This window comes from Gracilinanus agilis, chromosome 5, assembly GCF_016433145.1.
Source record: "Gracilinanus agilis isolate LMUSP501 chromosome 5, AgileGrace, whole genome shotgun sequence".
NCBI lineage: Eukaryota > Metazoa > Chordata > Mammalia > Didelphimorphia > Didelphidae > Gracilinanus > Gracilinanus agilis.
The window spans coordinates 273,208,887-273,226,415 of NC_058134.1; the positions used below are offsets into that span (position 1 = coordinate 273,208,887).

General features: G+C 35.4%; 1 protein-coding gene across 1 annotated transcript in view; it reads right to left on the minus strand.

Annotated features, from left to right (window-relative positions):
* Nucleotides 1–512: 512 nt before the first annotated feature.
* Nucleotides 513–17,529, minus strand: part of TBK1 (TANK binding kinase 1) — a 55,254-nt gene continuing 38,237 nt past the window's right edge. The window contains exons 14-22 of the mRNA XM_044679321.1: nucleotides 16,918–16,996; nucleotides 15,826–15,947; nucleotides 15,654–15,730; nucleotides 15,379–15,418; nucleotides 14,073–14,174; nucleotides 13,866–13,962; nucleotides 11,155–11,261; nucleotides 10,869–10,940; nucleotides 513–2,157 (exon numbers count right to left, since the gene is read on the minus strand). Coding sequence (XP_044535256.1) covers nucleotides 2,106–2,157; nucleotides 10,869–10,940; nucleotides 11,155–11,261; nucleotides 13,866–13,962; nucleotides 14,073–14,174; nucleotides 15,379–15,418; nucleotides 15,654–15,730; nucleotides 15,826–15,947; nucleotides 16,918–16,996 — 748 coding nt within the window. The 3' untranslated portion in view covers nucleotides 513–2,105. The remainder of the gene's footprint in view (nucleotides 2,158–10,868; nucleotides 10,941–11,154; nucleotides 11,262–13,865; nucleotides 13,963–14,072; nucleotides 14,175–15,378; nucleotides 15,419–15,653; nucleotides 15,731–15,825; nucleotides 15,948–16,917; nucleotides 16,997–17,529) is intronic.

Sequence of the window (17,529 nt, forward strand, 5' to 3'; positions counted from 1 at the left end):
CAACAAAAAAACCCAATACACAGTACTGATTCTAAGACAGAAGGTAGGGTTTAAAAAAAAAAAAGGGCAAAAAACAGTCATAAATACTTTGGACTATAATTATATATTTGAGGGGTAGTTTACATGACACCAAATCCTGTAGTGAAAAAATTCATCAAGACACTGGTACAAATTCTCAGTCTACAGCATTTGCAGTCCTCCCTTACGATTGATAATATAAAATCTGAAGACATTTTTCATGAAATTAATTATAATAAAACAGAATATTCAATAGCATCAAGTTTTAAAACATAAAGGTAAAATTTATATGGCAAAGTGACCTTGAGAAAAAGTCAACAAAAGTAAATTGTGTTATTTGAAGAAAAAAAACACTCAGACCATAAAATTGATTGGCTGTCAATTTCAGCAAATAAAGCCATTCACTCATGCATTTATTTAATGAATACGTGGGCATCTCAGAACTGTCCCCATACAACAATGCATCATCTTTTCCAAATAAAATCTTAATACAATTTCAGTTTTTAAAAATGGTTTATTTTCCACTGCTATTTTTGTCAAGGAATCATGATACACAGACTAATGAAAACAACACTCACAGATCTGATATGTCTGAGACCAAACAAATCATTACAAAAATTATTGATGGAACAATAAAATTAAGTGCAGAACACAACCATTCAGTTTGCAATTCTTGGAATTCCTTTCAGTGAGAACACTCTTTCTGGATTACAGAATTACTTTTTCAAAGACTTAGTTTGGCTCCAAAGTAGCTTATGTTCCAGGCAAACTACTTGTCCCTTTATTGGGAGGACTCTTTTTGTGTCTTGGCCCTTTACCTGAATGCCCTTCCCCTAGCTGTACTTAGTTCTTATTGATTCCTCAAGGCTTAGTTGAAATGTCACCTCTTCCATGAAGCATTTCCTGATTTATTCCTTTCCATTTCTCTTAGCCTTCTCTTCACACTTTTTAAAAAAAGTCTACTCCATATTAGTTATGCATTTCAGGTCTAATCTCCCTTACTAGACTATGAATTCAGTGAGAGCAAGGATAGTATTTTTTTCTTTCCTATATTCCCTATAAGGTCAGTGCTCAATAATTATCTGTCGAATGAATGAATCTTTATGACATTTTCAAATCCTCTGGAGATATGAGACAGAAAATTGTTCTTATAGGACACAAGAGTATCATTTACCATCATCACCCATATCATATTATTTCTTTTAAAAAAATAAGAATTTTTCTCACATGAACTATACGCACATATACATTCTTCTCATAAAAACAAGTAAATTCACTAGTGTTCTTAAAATTTTGAGCAAAATTAGTTTTAGAAAAGATGATAGGAAATGACTACAATAGTTAATTTCAGCAGACCCTGTGTTGGGGTCTGTATTGAAATCACCACTAAGTTTTATGGCTATCAGAGGTGGATGGTTTTAATGATTAAATTGCTAAAAATTTTGCTTTAGACTTTATCCTAAAGTAACCAGATGATTTTCCTAAACGGGGATCTCGGCAACTTGTATCCTGAAAATAGTCATTTCATTTTCTAACTAAAAAGTCTGGTCCTAGAGATACACCATTTTGATTCCTCAATTCCCCACAAAACAAGTCAAGACAGGAGAAACAATTCGCAACCTTGCCCTTGTCCCCCAAATTACAATCCAAAGTCTGAACAGCAATAAAAACAGATTCCATCTCTGAATTTTAAGGATGCAATACAGTAATATACAATGTAGATTTGGTTCTGTCTAAAAATTCTCCCGCAGAAGCTAGAGTAAGCTATGGCTTATCTAGTCTTTTGTCAAAGTAGCTGAGAAACCTCAATGCCTGCATATTTATCATGGCCATGTACAAGTGCTCACTGAGGTAAATTTCCTCACTTGATTATAAATGTTAAAAGAGAAAAAGTACATTATAGCAGCAGCCAAAAATTTATATATTTTATGTATTTACAATATAGTACATATTTACATGCTTGTGTCAAATACTGAAATATAGAAACAAGAGGACACCTGCAGAGTCACTAACATTTAATGCCCCCAAAACATTTTTTTTCTTGTGCAAATTGAATATTGTTTTTTTTTTTAAACCTTCGCAGAAAGTTAAAGGCAATCAACATTCCGAAGGCCACCATCCATGGTCAAAGCGCCAAATCTGAAACAGAAGAAAAAGTAAATCTCCCAAAACTTAATTATTAAAATATATTTGGCAGGGAGCAACTAGATGGCTCAGTGGATTGAGAGCCAGGCCTAGAAACTAGAGGTTCTGGGCTCCAATCTGACCTCAAACACTTCCTAGTTGTGTGACTCTGGATAAGTCATTTAACCCCCATTGGCTAGCTGCTCTTCTGGCTTAGAACCAATAATTGATTCTAAGATGGAAAGTAAAAAAAAAAAAAAAAAAGGGGGGGGGATACTTATAGGCAGCTATATGTATTTGTATATCTATATCGATTAAGATATAGACATCGATGTCTTGTCTTCCTCAGTTCAAATTCAGACTTAGATATTTACTAGCTGTGTGACTCTGAGCAAGTCACTTAACCTTGTTTGTCTCAGTTTTATTATCTCTAAAATGAACTGGAGAAGGAAATGGCAAACCACTACAGTATCTCTGCCAAGAAAAGCTCAAATGGGTTCACGAAGAGTGAGATATGACTAAAAAACAACAACAAAATATATTTGAGAACAGCACATATTTCTGAAAATATGGTTTTTAAAAATGAAGCTTCTTGGAATTCAAGAACCTGCAACCAAGAAATTCAGTTCTTCCTAAGTTTTATCCCAAATCAGTCAGAATATTTAAAAAGATTAAAATCAATAAGGCTTCAACAACAGGTTACCTGATTTTGATAAACAAGCTAAAAATAAACAGACTCTGTTTATTAGAATCACTTAAGAGAAATGGTAATCCTTTTCCCTTATCTTGATAATTAAAATTGGTAAAATCATTTTAGAAAGTATCATTACCTAATATTTGTAAAACACCACATTATTTAAAAAAAAAAGAAAACATTTTTGAATATAAAATGTATGTCTCTTTTTCCACAACACAAGTAATATGGAAATGTTTTCCATAATTGCAAACATATAACCTGTATCAAATTGTTTATTGCCTCAAGAGGGGAGAGGAGGGTAACAATTTAGAACTGAAAAAAATTTTTTAAAGGTTAGAGTGTTTGTATATGAAATTGGGAAAAAAGAAATTATTATTATATTATCTAATTAAACAAACATTTCAATATTCAAAGAAAAAACATGGACTATTTACAAAATTGTAGACTTGTTTTATATTGTTCTTTCCCCTCACTTTGTATTCTATTAAACACATAATCATTAAAACATTTAGGGAGAAGCAGCTAGGTGACTCAGTGCAAAGAGGCAGGCCTGGAGTTGGAAGAACCTGGGTTCAAATCTGGCCTCAGATTTGTGTGAGCCTGGGCAAGTCACTTAACCCCCATTGCCTACTCCTTACTGCTCCTTCTGGCTTGGGGCTGATATAGATTTTTTTTTTTTTACCCTTGTACTTCGGTGTATTGTCTCATAGGTGGAAGATTGGTAAGGGTGGGCAATGGGGGTCAAGTGACTTGCCCAGGGTCACACAGCTGGGAAGTGGCTGAGGCCGGGTTTGAACCTAGGACCTCCTGTCTCTAGGCCTGGCTCTCACTCCACTGAGCTACCCAGCTGCCCCTGATATAGATTTTAAGACAGAAAATAAGGATTTAAAACAAACCGAAAACTTATTTACATATAGCCTGAGAAAATGTCTCATTCAGCATTTCCAATCCATCACTCTTATGAAAAGAAATAGTTGATTCTGTTTTCAGGATGTCTTAATTCATTGTTTTGATCATAATTCTTATCTCTGAAAGTTGTTTTTCGTTCTGGTATTTGTAATCATTGGGTAATTATTCTCCTGATTCTCCTTATTTCACTCTTAATGAGCCCATACAAATCCTCTGATTTCACAGAATCAATCCCTAATATGCTGTAATACTCTTTAAAAAACTTTTAATAGATTTCTTCAGTGAACAAGTATGTTTTGACCCTCTTGGGGGAGAACACACCTTTGTAAAAAATATGCAGCCAAGCAAAACAGATGCTTGCATCAGTCCTGTCTAGTTCTGCATCTCAAGTTGGTTGTCTTCTTCTCAGGGGCTGGCGCATGGGATGCACACTGGACACTAACTTAATTAGAGCTTGTATAAATCTGCCTAAGCTGTTGTGTTTATATTGTAGTTTGCTCCTGGTTTCACTCGCTCCCCTATCCATCAATCCATACAAGTTTTTAGGGAACTCTTGAAACTGTCCCTCTAGGCCAGGGGTCGGCAACCTTTTTGGCCTTGAGAGCCATAAACACCACATTTTTTAAAATGTAATTTCGTGAGAGCCGTACAGTGCTCACAGTGCGCGCTCCTGTAACAGTGCCTGAAAAAAAAATGGACTGTTATAAAGATTTTTCCCCAATTTCTTGTTTCCCTTCTGATTTTGACTACATTGTTTTTGTTTGTACAAAAGCTTTTTAGCTTAATATAATCAAAACCATTTAACTTACATTTTGTAATTTTCTCTAACTCTTGCTTGGTTTTAAAATCTTTCCTTTCCCAGAGATCTGACAGGTATACTATTTTGTGTTCACTTAACTTATTTATAGTTTCCCTCTTTATATTCAGGTCATTCACCCATTCTGAATTTATCTTGGTGTAGGGTGTGAGATGTTGATCTAGACCTAATCTCTCCCATATTGTTTTCCAAATTTCCCAGCAGTTTTTGTTAAATAGTGGATTCATCTCCCAAAAGTTGGGCTCTTTGGGTTTATCATACACTGTCTTGCTGATGTCATTTATCCCAAGTCTATTCCATTGATCCTCCCTTCTATCTGTTAGCCAGTACCATATTGTTTTGATGACTGCTGCTTTATAGTATAGTTTAATATCTGGTACTGCTAGGCCCCCTTCCTTCACATTTTTTTTTCATTATTTCCCTTGATATTCTTGATCTTTTGTTATTCCAAATGAAATTTGTTATAGTTTTTCCTAATTCAGTAAAGAAGTTTTTTGGCAATTTGATAGGTATGGCACTAAATAGGTAAATTAATTTGGGTAGAATGTTCATTTTTATTATGTTAGCTCGTCCTACCCATGAACAATTAATGGTTTTCCAATTGTTGAGATCCAGTTTTATTTGTTTGGAAAGTGTTTTGTAGTTGTTTTCGTATAATTGCTGTGTTTGTTTTGGTAGGTAGATTCCCAAGTATTTTATATTGTCTAGGGTGATTTTAAATGGTGTTTCTCTTTCTACCTCTTGCTGCTCTAATGTGTTAGAAATATATAGAAATGCTGATGATTTATGTGCATTTATTTTGTATCCTGCAACTTTGCTAAAGTTGTTGATTATTTCTACAAGCTTCTTAGTTGATTCTCTAGGATTTCTTAAGTAGACCATCATATCATCTGCAAAGAGTGATAGCTTAGTCTCTTCCTTGCCTATTTTGATACCTTCAATTTCTTTTTCTTCTCTAATTGCTATTGCTAGTGTTTCTAGTACTATGTTGAATAATAGAGGTGATAATGGGCATCCTTGTTTCACTCCTGATCTTATTGGAAAGGCTTTTAATTTATCCCCATTGCATATAATGCTTGTTGATGGTTTTAGGAATATACTGTTTATTATTTTTAGGAAGGGTCCTTCTATTCCTATACTTTTCAATGTTTTCAATTTTTGAATTTCTTTGAATGTCTGATAGAATTCACTTGTGAATCCATCGGGTCCTGGTGATTTTTTTCTTAGGGAGTTCTTTGATGGCTTGTTCAATTTCTATTTCTGATATGGGATTATTTAGGTATTCTATTTCTTCTGCTGTTAATCTAGGCAATTTATATTTTTGTAAATATTCATCCATATCTCCTATAATTGGGTGAAATAGTTTTTAATGATTGCCTTAATTTCCCCTTCATTAGAGGTGAGGTCTCCCTTTTCATCTTTAATACTGTCAATTTGGTTTTCTTCTTTGCTTTTTCTTATTAGATTGACCAGTACTTTGTCTATTTTATCTGTTTTTTCAAAATACCGGCTTCTAGTCTTATTTATTAATTCAATAGTTCTTTTAATTTGGATTTTATTAATTTCTCCCTTAATTTTTAGTATTTCTAATTTAGTTTTCATCTGGGGGTTTTTAATTTGCTCGCTTTCTAATTTTTTGTTGCATGCCCAATTCATTAATCTCTGCCCTCCTTAATTTGCTAATATATGCACTCAAGGATATAAATTTCCCCCTGAGTACTGCCTTGGCTGCATCCCACAGAGTTTGGTAGGATGTCTCATCATTGTCATTCTCTTCAATGAAATTGTTGATTGTTTCTATGATTTCTTCTTTGACAAATTGGTATTGGAGAATCATATTGTTTAATTTCCAATTGGTTTTTGATTTGCCTGTCCAGGTGCCCTTACTAATTATTATTTTTATTGGTTTTGATTATATTAAGCTAAAAAGCTTTTGTACAAACAAAAACAATGTAGTCAAAATCAGAAGGGAAACAACAAATTGGGAAAAAATCTTTATAACGAAAAACTCTAACAGGGGTCTAATTACTCAAATATACAAGGGGTTAAATCAATTGTATAAAAAAATCAAGCCATTCCCCAATTGAAAAATGGGCAAGAAACATGAATAGGCAATTCTCAGGTAAAGAAATCAAAAGCATCAATAAGCACATGAGAAAGTGTTCTAAATCTCTAATAATTAGAGAAATATAAATCAAAACAACTCTGAGGTATCACCTCACACCTAGCAGATTGGCTAAAATGAAAGAAGGGGAGAGTAATGAATGCTGGAGGGGATGTGGCAAAATTGGGACATTAATGCATTGCTGGTGGAGTTGTGAAATGATCCAACCATTCTGGCTGGCAATTTGGAACCATGCTCAAAGGGCTATAAAAGAATGCCTGCCCTTTGATCCAGCCATACCATTGTTGGGTTTGTACCCCAAAGAGATCATAGATAAACAGACTTGTATGAAAATATTTATAGCTGCGCTTTTTGTAGTGGCAAAGAATTGGAAAAGGAGGGTATGTCCTTCGATTGGGGAATGGTTGAACAAACTGTGGTATATGCTGGTGATGGAATACTATAGCGCTCAAAGGAATAATAAATAGGAGGAGTTCCAGGTGAACTGGAGAGACCTCCAGGAACTGATGCAGAGCGAAAGGAGCAGAGCCAGAAGAACATTGTACACAGAGACTGATATACTATGATAAAATCGAATGTAATGGACTTCTGTACTAGCAGCAATGCAATGACACAAGACAGCTCTGCAGGAGAGGAAACATAGAAGATAAACAACTGTTTGAATGCATGGGCTGAGGCGGACATGATTGAGGATGTGGACTAGAAACTACCACACCAATGCAACTATCAACAATATGGAAATAGGCCCTGAACAAGGACACATGTTACAACCAGTGGAAATGTGCGCTGGCCATGGGTGGGGGGGGAGCAGGGGCTGAAGGGGAAAGTAGGGGCATTAATAAATTTTTAAAAAATTTTTTTAAAATGGACTTCATGGCTCCTGCAGAAAGAGCCATATCTGGCCCTCAAAAGAGCCAGATATGGCTCGAGAGCCATACGTTGCCGACCGCTGCTCTAGGCATTTCTTATGGCACAACATTCCCTCATTATATCCTGTGTCTTGTACATGTCTTATATGACAGTTGGCTCAGCATTTCCCCCAACACCCTCATGGTCACTTAGCCGCTTCTGGCTGCACTTCCCTTCTGAGGTTTCTCTCAGCTCCCCGTTGTGATTTCAAAGTTTCTACTTGGCCCCAGCCTTTTTTTTTTTTATCAAGAATGACCCAAAGTCCTCTTATCTATTAAAAGAGCATGCCATCCTTGTAGGATTAAGCTCAGCTTTCAGCATACATTATTACTGAGCCATTAAAACAAACCGAAAACTATTACCTTTTGGAATACTGTAAGATTTTTCTCTTCTTTTTTGTAGCAATATCATAGGTCTCTGTGATCCTGACTGTGGCCCAATGGTGCTTAAATTCTTTGTTTCTGGAAGCTTTCAAGCATTTTTTTCTTTGACTCGCAAAGCTCTAGATTTTGCCTATGATATTTCTGGGTATTTTCAGTTTGGGGTTCCTTTTTTAGGAGATGGGTTCTTCCTAATTTCATTTGACCTCTGCTTCTATTAGAGCTAGGCATTTTTCTTTTATGATATTTGATTATCTTAAATTTATAAAACAGGGAATCTAGATTGCTTTTTTTAAAATGAAGTTATGTTTTCAAGGATTCTTATATTCTTAAATCATCTGGTATTCCTAGCAAGACTTCTCTACTTACAACTGCTTGGCTCTACACATCTTTTTGTAGAATTCTGGACTAAATGAGCAGCTTGCTTCTGTTTCTTTTTTATTGTCTTTATCTTAAGATATTTGCCTAGATTTATGTGGGAGAGCTGGACTTTTCTACATATTACTATCATATTACTATCATAACTAGAAGTCATTGCCTTAAAATTTTGAAAGCACTAAAAAGAAAAGTCAATATACATTATATAATTGTTTTCACAATGACCAAGTAGATGGAATAATATTCATTTCACTTTTAAGTATTCAGAAAGATTCACAGCAGTATAGACTTAGAAGAGAACTTAGAAATTATTTTGGTCTTTAATTTTATAAATGAGGATGCCAAGGCTTGAATTGTTAAATGATTTGTCCAAGGTCACATATAGCTATTAGATACAGAGCCAGAATTAGAACTCAAGTCTCTTAGAATGTTTTTCTATCACACTAGATTCTGAATTCTGAATTTATAATATGAGCTCAGGGTTTAGCTAAGGTAAGCCTTATGTTTACAGAGGTCTTGGGTATTAAGGTCTTTGATAAATTTCTACATATACTACATACAACTTAAAAAACAAGACAAAACTATTAAGTTGTTCTCTGTGGAACCCAAATCTTATCATTTTCTCCTGTTCTTAATAATTAGTTAAGAGCTTTAAGGACCAACAAAAATGTGTTCGAAAGCAGCCAAGGGATTATTCTGGTGGAAGAATCAAATGTGGTATAACAGTCTTGGGCTCAGGAGATCTATTTTAAGTCCAACTAGATGACATATAAGCTCCATGACCAAGTTTCTTTCTTCTTATTACAGAGGCAACTACTACTGGCATATTGACTGGCAGTAATAGATCCTCAATAACTACTTGTTGAAATCAATTCACGAGGGGCCAGGCCCACTTACAGAGAACTTTTTAAAGGTTTAGCACACACCAACAAGTGAAAACTGTGAAGTAAGCACTGCCCCAGACAGATGAGGGCAGCATACTGGCTCTTAATACTGATCTTTTTATACTTTTAAGGTGAACATTTAGTTGGCTTAACAAAATAATTGTGCATGCATACAATAATCTAGCACCAAACAAACCAAAGTATTCCAGAACAGCACCTCATAAGGAAGGAGCTTTGATTTCAGGAACTGAAAATGACTGTTCAAATGAGCACAAAATACATTCCTCAACTGACAAATGATCAAGGGGCATAAATAGACAGTTTTCAGATGAAGAAATCAAAACTATCAGTAATCACATGAAAAAATGTTCTAAACCTCTCATAATTAGAGAAATACAAATCAAAACAATTCTGAGGTACCACCTCATACTTAGCAGATTAGCCAATATGACAGTAAAAAAAAAAATAATAATAAATGCTATAAGGGATCTGGCAAAAGTGGGACACTAATACACTGCTGGTGGAGTTGTGAATTGATCCAACCATTCTGGAAGACAATTTGGAATCATGCCCAAAGGGCTTTAAAAGACTGCCTGCTGATCCAGCAATACCACTACTAGGTTTGTACCCCAAAGAGATAAAAAATGTTTATACAAAAATATTCATAATTGCACTCTTTATGGTGGTAAAAAATGGGAAAATGAGGGGGTGTCTCTTGATTAGGGAATGGCTGAACAAATTATGGTATATGATGGTGATGGAATACTATTGTGCTATAAAGAATGATGAACTGCTTGATTTCCATATGAACTAGAAAGACCTCCATTAACTGATGAGTAGTGAAATAAGCAGAACCAGGGTGACACTGTACACAGAAAGTGAAATGCTGAGGAATGATCAAATGTAATCGACTTTGCTACTAATAACAATGCAGTGATCCAGGACAATCCTGAGGGACTTATGAGAAAGAATGCTATCCACATCAAGAGAAAGAACTATGGGAGCAGAAATGCAGAAGAAAAACATGATTTTTCACTTGTTTATATGGGGATAGGATTTGGGGTTTTGGTTTTAAAAGATTACTCTATTACAAAAATGAATAATATGGAAATAGGTATCAAGTGTTAACACATGTATAACACATGTATAATCCAGTGGAATTGCTTACCAGCTCCAAGAGCGGGGTGGGAGGGAGAAAAGAGGGCAGGGAAAGAAAATGAACTACATAACCATGGAAAAATCTTTAAAAAAATTTTTTAAGTGAATAAAAAAAATGAGCACAACATTAAGATGGATTTGAATCAAAGAGACTGATTTAGAGAGCTGGTGTTATAAACAAATAATTATATTACATGTAATCTACTGTAAAATTGTTTATAATATGAATTTTATCCATGGCAACTGTGAGAAGTAGACAGGTATTACCATCTCTTAAGATAAATACTAAGCAGTGAAAAGGGTTAAATACTTACATCAAGTTAGAGAAAAGCCTGAATTAGACTTGTGCCCACATAGCCCCCATTACTGCTAAATGATCTAGGAATATGAAAGTATATGCCTATGTTTAATTTGGTAGAAATTTGGGGAGAGGGAGAGGGAGAGGGAGAGGGAGAGAGAAGAACCTTACCTCTCTAGAATATGATTATTTTCGGCAAGTTCTTTAACAACACCTTCCATCTCTTCCTTCAATTTCTTCATGCTATAAAACACAAACCAGTAAGTTATTAATATTTCTCAGAAATGAAGTTTCTCTATACAATGAAGTTTCCATCTCTAGATCTAACGAATTCATAAGTAATGCCAAGACAGTAATTCTCAAGCAAATGATCATAGAATTATTTACTGATATCAAATACTCAGAGTTAAAAATGATGATAAACTGAAAATTAATCACTCCAATGTGAATTTCTTACCCAAGAGTCATCTCCACTAATGTGTTGGAGCTTGGATAAATTGGGGCCATGGTATGTTTTATTCCACTGGAAGCTGCCAACAATTTCTGGGGCAAAGTTTCCTGTAACTGATATATAGAAAAGGTATGTATGAAACACAAAACAATGAGCCACAGAATTTTCTACTACAGAGCTTGTTATACTTTTTTTTTAAATTAAATTTTAAACATTTATTAATATTCATTTTTAACATGGTTACATGATTCATGCTCCTACTTTCCCCTTCACCCCCCGCTTCCCCCCCCACCCATGGCCGACACACATTTCCACTGGTTTTATCATGTGTCCTTGATCAAGACCTATTTCCAAACTGTTGGTAGTTGCATTGGTGTTATAGCCTCAAGTCCACATCCTCAATCATGCCCACCCCAACCCATGTGTTCAAGCAGTTGCTTTTCTTATATGTTTCCTCTCCTGCAGTCCTTCCTCTGAATGTGGGTAGCATCTTTACCATAAATCCCTCAGAATTGTCCTGTGTCATTGCATTGCTGCTGGTACAGAAGTCCATTACGCTTGTTATACTTTTTAGATAAACATTCTAATTATGTTTGGAATCAAAACTTCTAGTGTTAATATTTATGATTCATACACAAATCTCCTAACTTTTAAGATGAAATATATGGATAAACATGTTTCCAATCAAGAAATTTTAATTATACAAATGTTTTCTTTTTTGAAACCCCAATTCCTAAAGAACAATAATTATTTCTTTATAAAAAACTTTTTACCTTCTTTCTTAGTATCAATTCAACAATAGAAGAGTGGTAAGGGAAAGGCAATGGGAAGCAAGTGATCTGTCTAGGGTCACACAGCTAGGAAGTGTCTAAAAGTCACATTTAAATCCAGGTTCTCCCAACTTATTTCCCAGCTGCCCCAGTAATTAATTACTTCTAAATAGAATTGAACATCTGGATATTTTGAAACATAGGTATGGATGTAAATGATCCACCTTTAGTTCCTAGAGTATTATTCAACCCAATAAGCCTATTTTTTATTTCTTTACTTTGTTTTCCAATTACATATAACAACAGATTTCCACACAAATTTTCCACAAATTGTCTCCCTCCCTTCTTCTTTCCCCACTCCCAGAGCTGGCACATAATTTAATCTGGGTTAAACATGTATCATCACACAAAATGTACTTCCATATTATTCATTTTTGTAAGTGAATAATCTTATAGAACCAAAAACCCAAACAAACAAGTGAAAACCAGTATGCTTTTATCCTCATTCTGCCTCCAACAGTCCTTTCTCTGGAGGTGGATAGCATCCTTTGTCATCAATCCCTCAGAAATGTCCTGGATCGTTATACTGTTGAATGTAGCTAAGTCTGTCACAGCTGATCTTTCCACAATATTGCTGTTACTGTGTAATGTTTTTCTGAAGCCTATTTTCAGAGTACTGTGCCCAAGGTTGGAACCAATATAATATTTACATTAACAGTCTCTGCCAGGATCCTTAGATCACCATTGTCCACAGGGAGGAAGGACATTTGAGGCATTAGCTAGTCAGAAAATATAGGATGTTATGGGGAACAGAGTCACATAGTTTGGCTAGAATAAAATGAGATTTAGCTGGAAAGGTAAGGAGGTTAACAAACTATGGAGAACTTTCAATACTACTAGAAGAAATAGAAACCTTCCTCTGTATAAAGGAGCCATTAGTGATTTCTGGGCAGAGGCGAAGTATGAATATACCAGCCATAAAGAAGGCAGATCTGGCAAGAATGTGAAGGATGAATGGCACAGCAGAGACAATAGAGGCAGGAAGATCCTTCAGAGGTAGTTACCGCCATAGCCTGGGCTATAATTTTATTAGAGAATCATTACACTGCAGAGGTGGTCAATAATCTTTCAAGGTGATCTACGCCACCATCTCTCCATAGCCAGAAGTAGTCACCAAATCTCTGATGAGGCTTTGGAATTCCCACCCAGAAGCAGCCCACTTCATTTAAGAGCTGTCAGCCTGGATCTTTACTCAACCTATTTTCTACCTAACAGTAAAATGAACAGGCAAGGTGAAGATCACCCTAGGCTCTGGGGATGCTGCGTGTACATTTGTGAGTATCTCTGCTCCGTCATGCCTCCTGCCCGGTGCCCTCCTACCCTCCCTTCTTCTCTCCCGTCTCCTTTTCCATTTTTTGGTTATGTGCTGTTGCCCTCGTTAAAATGTAAATTCCTTGAGGGCAGGACTGCTACTGCCTCTTTTTGTATCCCAACTGTTTAGCAGTGAGTGGCAGAGTAGGTGCTTAATAAATGTTGATTAACTGAGAAATAAGAGTAAAGAGTTAGGCAAAGCCTGTGCTATTTCTCCTATTAATTGCTAAAATGAATATTCTTGGGACAGCTAAGTGGCTCAATGGATGGAGAGCAAATCCTAGAGACGGGAGGTCCTGGGTTCAAATTTTACCTCAAAACACTTCCCAGCTGTGTGACCCTGGGCAAGTCATTTAATTTTATTTATTTTAACTTTAATTTAATTCTCACTGCCAAGCCCTTAGAATTGATTTTAAGACAGAAGGTAAAAGTATAAAATGAATATTCTCAAACACTGACTATCCTCAGTGACCTCTGTTATAGGCGAATTTATAAACTAAGATTTTGGACATTTAGTGTAGATAGTCTTCAAGGAGGAAAGATCTTTTTCCCCCCCAACCAGAAAGACTCCTGTACCTCATTAGTATAGTCCTGGTACTTCGATACCTCTTCTTCCATATCAAAACACTGATTTGTCAGAGATGACAACTGTTTCCTTAGGTGAAGCATCTTTCTAAAAGTAAAATGAATTGACTTAAAACAAGTTATAAAATTAGATGCAAAATCTTTCTAGGAAAAAGTAAAATTATAAGTTGTCAAAAATCAATAAAAGGGTTCCTTTACCTCATCCACTCTTCTGCCTTATCCAAAAAAGTTTCATATTTTTCAACACATTCATCTGTGAAGTGGCTCATAGCTTTTGTTGCATAAAAATACAGTTTCTGCCTGTAATTTAAAAATAATCAATGGAATCTTCTCCCACAAATTTAGTAATCCCTATCATATACCTTAAAAGTTTATTAACTATATCATGTGAAAGAGTAAAATTACCATAAGGGGAAATGAGTTTTTCATCACCCTTAAAAAGGAGAAATGGGTGTTTCCATCAGCAAATCTTACATCAGTACACATTCCAACCTTTCTGCTTGATTTCTATACTTGAAAACTACTAGAAAAACACTAGAATTTAATAGGAAGAAAGAAGATTGGATCATATTTGGTCTTCTAATGATCTCAATCTGTTCTCGAGGGCCTGAGTGTATCTTTTTTAAGTTTAATTTTCTACTGAAAATCTGGCTGCCAATCATGTCATAACCCCAAAACCAGAAAAATAAAAGTTCCAATAGACATGAAGGGCACTGGCAAATGGTAAATGGGCTATACCAATATTGAATAACATACCAGAAGTGACAAAAAAATCTTCCAGGCATGTATAACTGGAAAAGGTAGGAAAGTCACCTAATGAACGTGAGCAATAACAGACTAACAACCAGAGAATATGAGACTCAAGAACGGCCAATCTGACTGGAACAGAATTTGGGACGAAGTGATCATACTGGAGAGGAAGGTGGGAGCCACACTATCAACATTAGGCTTTCAACATTAGGCTGAGGATTCAGTATTTTGTTTGGACAAGAGGGAATCACTAAAGATTTCTGGTTAGAGAAGTACATGAAATATCAATTTAGCAGCTGTGTGGACTAAGGATTAGGGATGGAAGCAGGGATACCAATCAAATCATATGGCTATGGGATAAACTTAGGCTACTTGCCATAGCTTCTTGGACAAGGATCTAGAGAGCAGCAAACATGCTCCTTTGAGTCATTCAGTCTCTGGCAGGACATTTTTTTTTTAAAGTATGTATGACTCAAAAAAACCCAAACCAAACTAAACCAAAAATACCAGGATGGTTCCTCATGTGATTTTATACCAGCTATAGTAGAAATCAAACGTTTGTGTTAATGATACTTGAAGCTTCAAATCTGACCTCACACAGTTCCTATATGGCCCCAGACAAGTCACTTTACCCCAATGCATAATCCTAATCACTCTTCTGCCTTGGAACTAATACACAGTATTGATTCTAGAACAGAAGGGAAGGGTTTAAAAAAAATTAGTAATCTGACAAAAATGTATTTTAGGCACTTACTTGTCAAATTTGTGAATCTGTTCTTCATTGTAAGCTAGTCCTAGAAATAAAAATTTATTATATTAATTTTGTTCATTGGAATCTCAAATGTTGCAGAACTTCTTCTGAGATTATGCAGGCTTAAAAAGTCTAAACATTTAAAATTTTCAAGAGACATTAATAAAATATTTCTCTTAAGCAGCCATTACTATTGCAAGTCATCTCTTAAAATAAAAACCACCATTAAAATCAACGAAAATTGATTCACCAAATATAGTAAGTTAAAATTTACTTACTACGTTCTGCTTTGTCTTTTTTGAACTGGTAGTAAATCTCTGTAATGCAGTTTAGCAGTACTTGCAGTTTTTCTACACTATTCAGGAAGAAAGATATCAACAGTTCTACTACAGTCAGAGTGGCAAAAGTCAGGTAACAAGGTAAAGCTGAGCAAACAAAGCTGTTACTTACTTTCGGTCTTCTGGATGTGTTCCTTCCTGGTTTGCCCAGGTGTCTGCCAACAACCCCCCAGGAGACAATTTGCTTTTGATATCCTGAAGACTAGTTTCTATTGTTCCCTGAGAGCTGGAGAGCTAGAGCAGAGTAACAGGTTTGAGATCAGAGTGGCCCAAGTCACAATAATGATACTATTGGAGACATGTCTGTGTGTTATTCGGCTTTTGCCTAGCAGACTTCACAATCAGTCATTTCCATCTGTAGGCACATGGATGGTCAGGACAAATTCATTATTTGTTTTCTTAAGATTTCTTCATTGCTTTAGTTTAAACTTTTATAGATAAGGAAGCCAAGGAATCTAAGGGAATACTAGACGAAGCCAAGAGTTGTTATATACACTGTCTAAGCAGTAAGAAGGCTGAAGTGGGAGCTGGAAGGCAGGTTCTGTGACATGAGGCAAACTACTTTTCTCTTTGTCTGGAAAACCTTGAAGATTCCTGTTAGCTCCAATTCTTGACCCATTAGTCTGTCAGAAGCCTGCACTGAAAGCCCTTCCAACCTGTGCTCCACTAACAGAGCCAGAGAGAACACAGTCTATTCCCTATGCCATGAGGCATTGAAACAGAACCTTGGATTAATTTCTCATTTATTATATGTTATTAATTTCTGGGTAATTTTGAGGAGTATATTCACTCCTGTCCATATGCTGGATTTATTTATCACAACAGGTTAAAATAAGGGAACATAATGGAGAGCATAAATGGTCAAGTGATTTGATACTGAGCAAATCACTGGCCCTTGGAGACAGTTTTCTTTTTTTGTAAAATAAAGGAGTTGGACTCTATGATCTCTAATATTGCCATCAATTCTAAAATGTTATAAGTTTAGGAAAAGGCTTAAATTGAATTACAATAGGAGGAACTTGGGTAGGAGAAAATATATCAATGAAGCTTTTCTTTGCTCTGGGATGATAGGGAAGACTTTTCCAGGTCTTTAAAATGGCTTAGATATAGGTAGACTAGGAACTAATCAACATGAATTCCCCCTATAGTCCAACAAGTAAAAGGCAGCCTATGGATTCATGATTTTAAGATTTGGTCAACTTACACGCAATAATTTAGTATGTATGTCTGAAACTTCACCCAGCTCTGCTGCTTCCAAGTCAATCTGCATCAATTTTTCATACCTGTTCATAACAAAATGTCACCAGAAAAAAAATTAAATGGTAATACATACATAGATATCGTTTTTAAAAGATATTTAGAAGAGTTACATTTAAAGTTTAATTATCAACATCAGATCCACTTACTAGTCTGTCTAAGAGTCAAAAAAAAAATGATACGTGCTGTTGCTACCAAACCCCCCAAAAAGAATGAGAGCTTTCTAAGAGAAAGAAAACTTCATATTACTCTAATGTAACCTTGTCAGTCAAGGGAGTAAAGTGGGCACATTAATAATAAAACAGCTTGAGGCTACATATTTGTTCAGATAGCTAATTTCAGGAAATATTAATGAAAGTGAAGGATAAACCCATTTTTAAAAAATTTTATTGTTGCCTCTGCCATTCATATAACTTAGATTATGAAGAAGAGTAAGCAATCATGGTAGTCTCAGATAGGGTTGAGATGAACAATAAGTGAAAAATCAGGATTATCACCCATCTCTAAAAAAAGGTATTAAAATTAGATTTTAGGGTGAGTATTCTATGAGTCAAGGCTT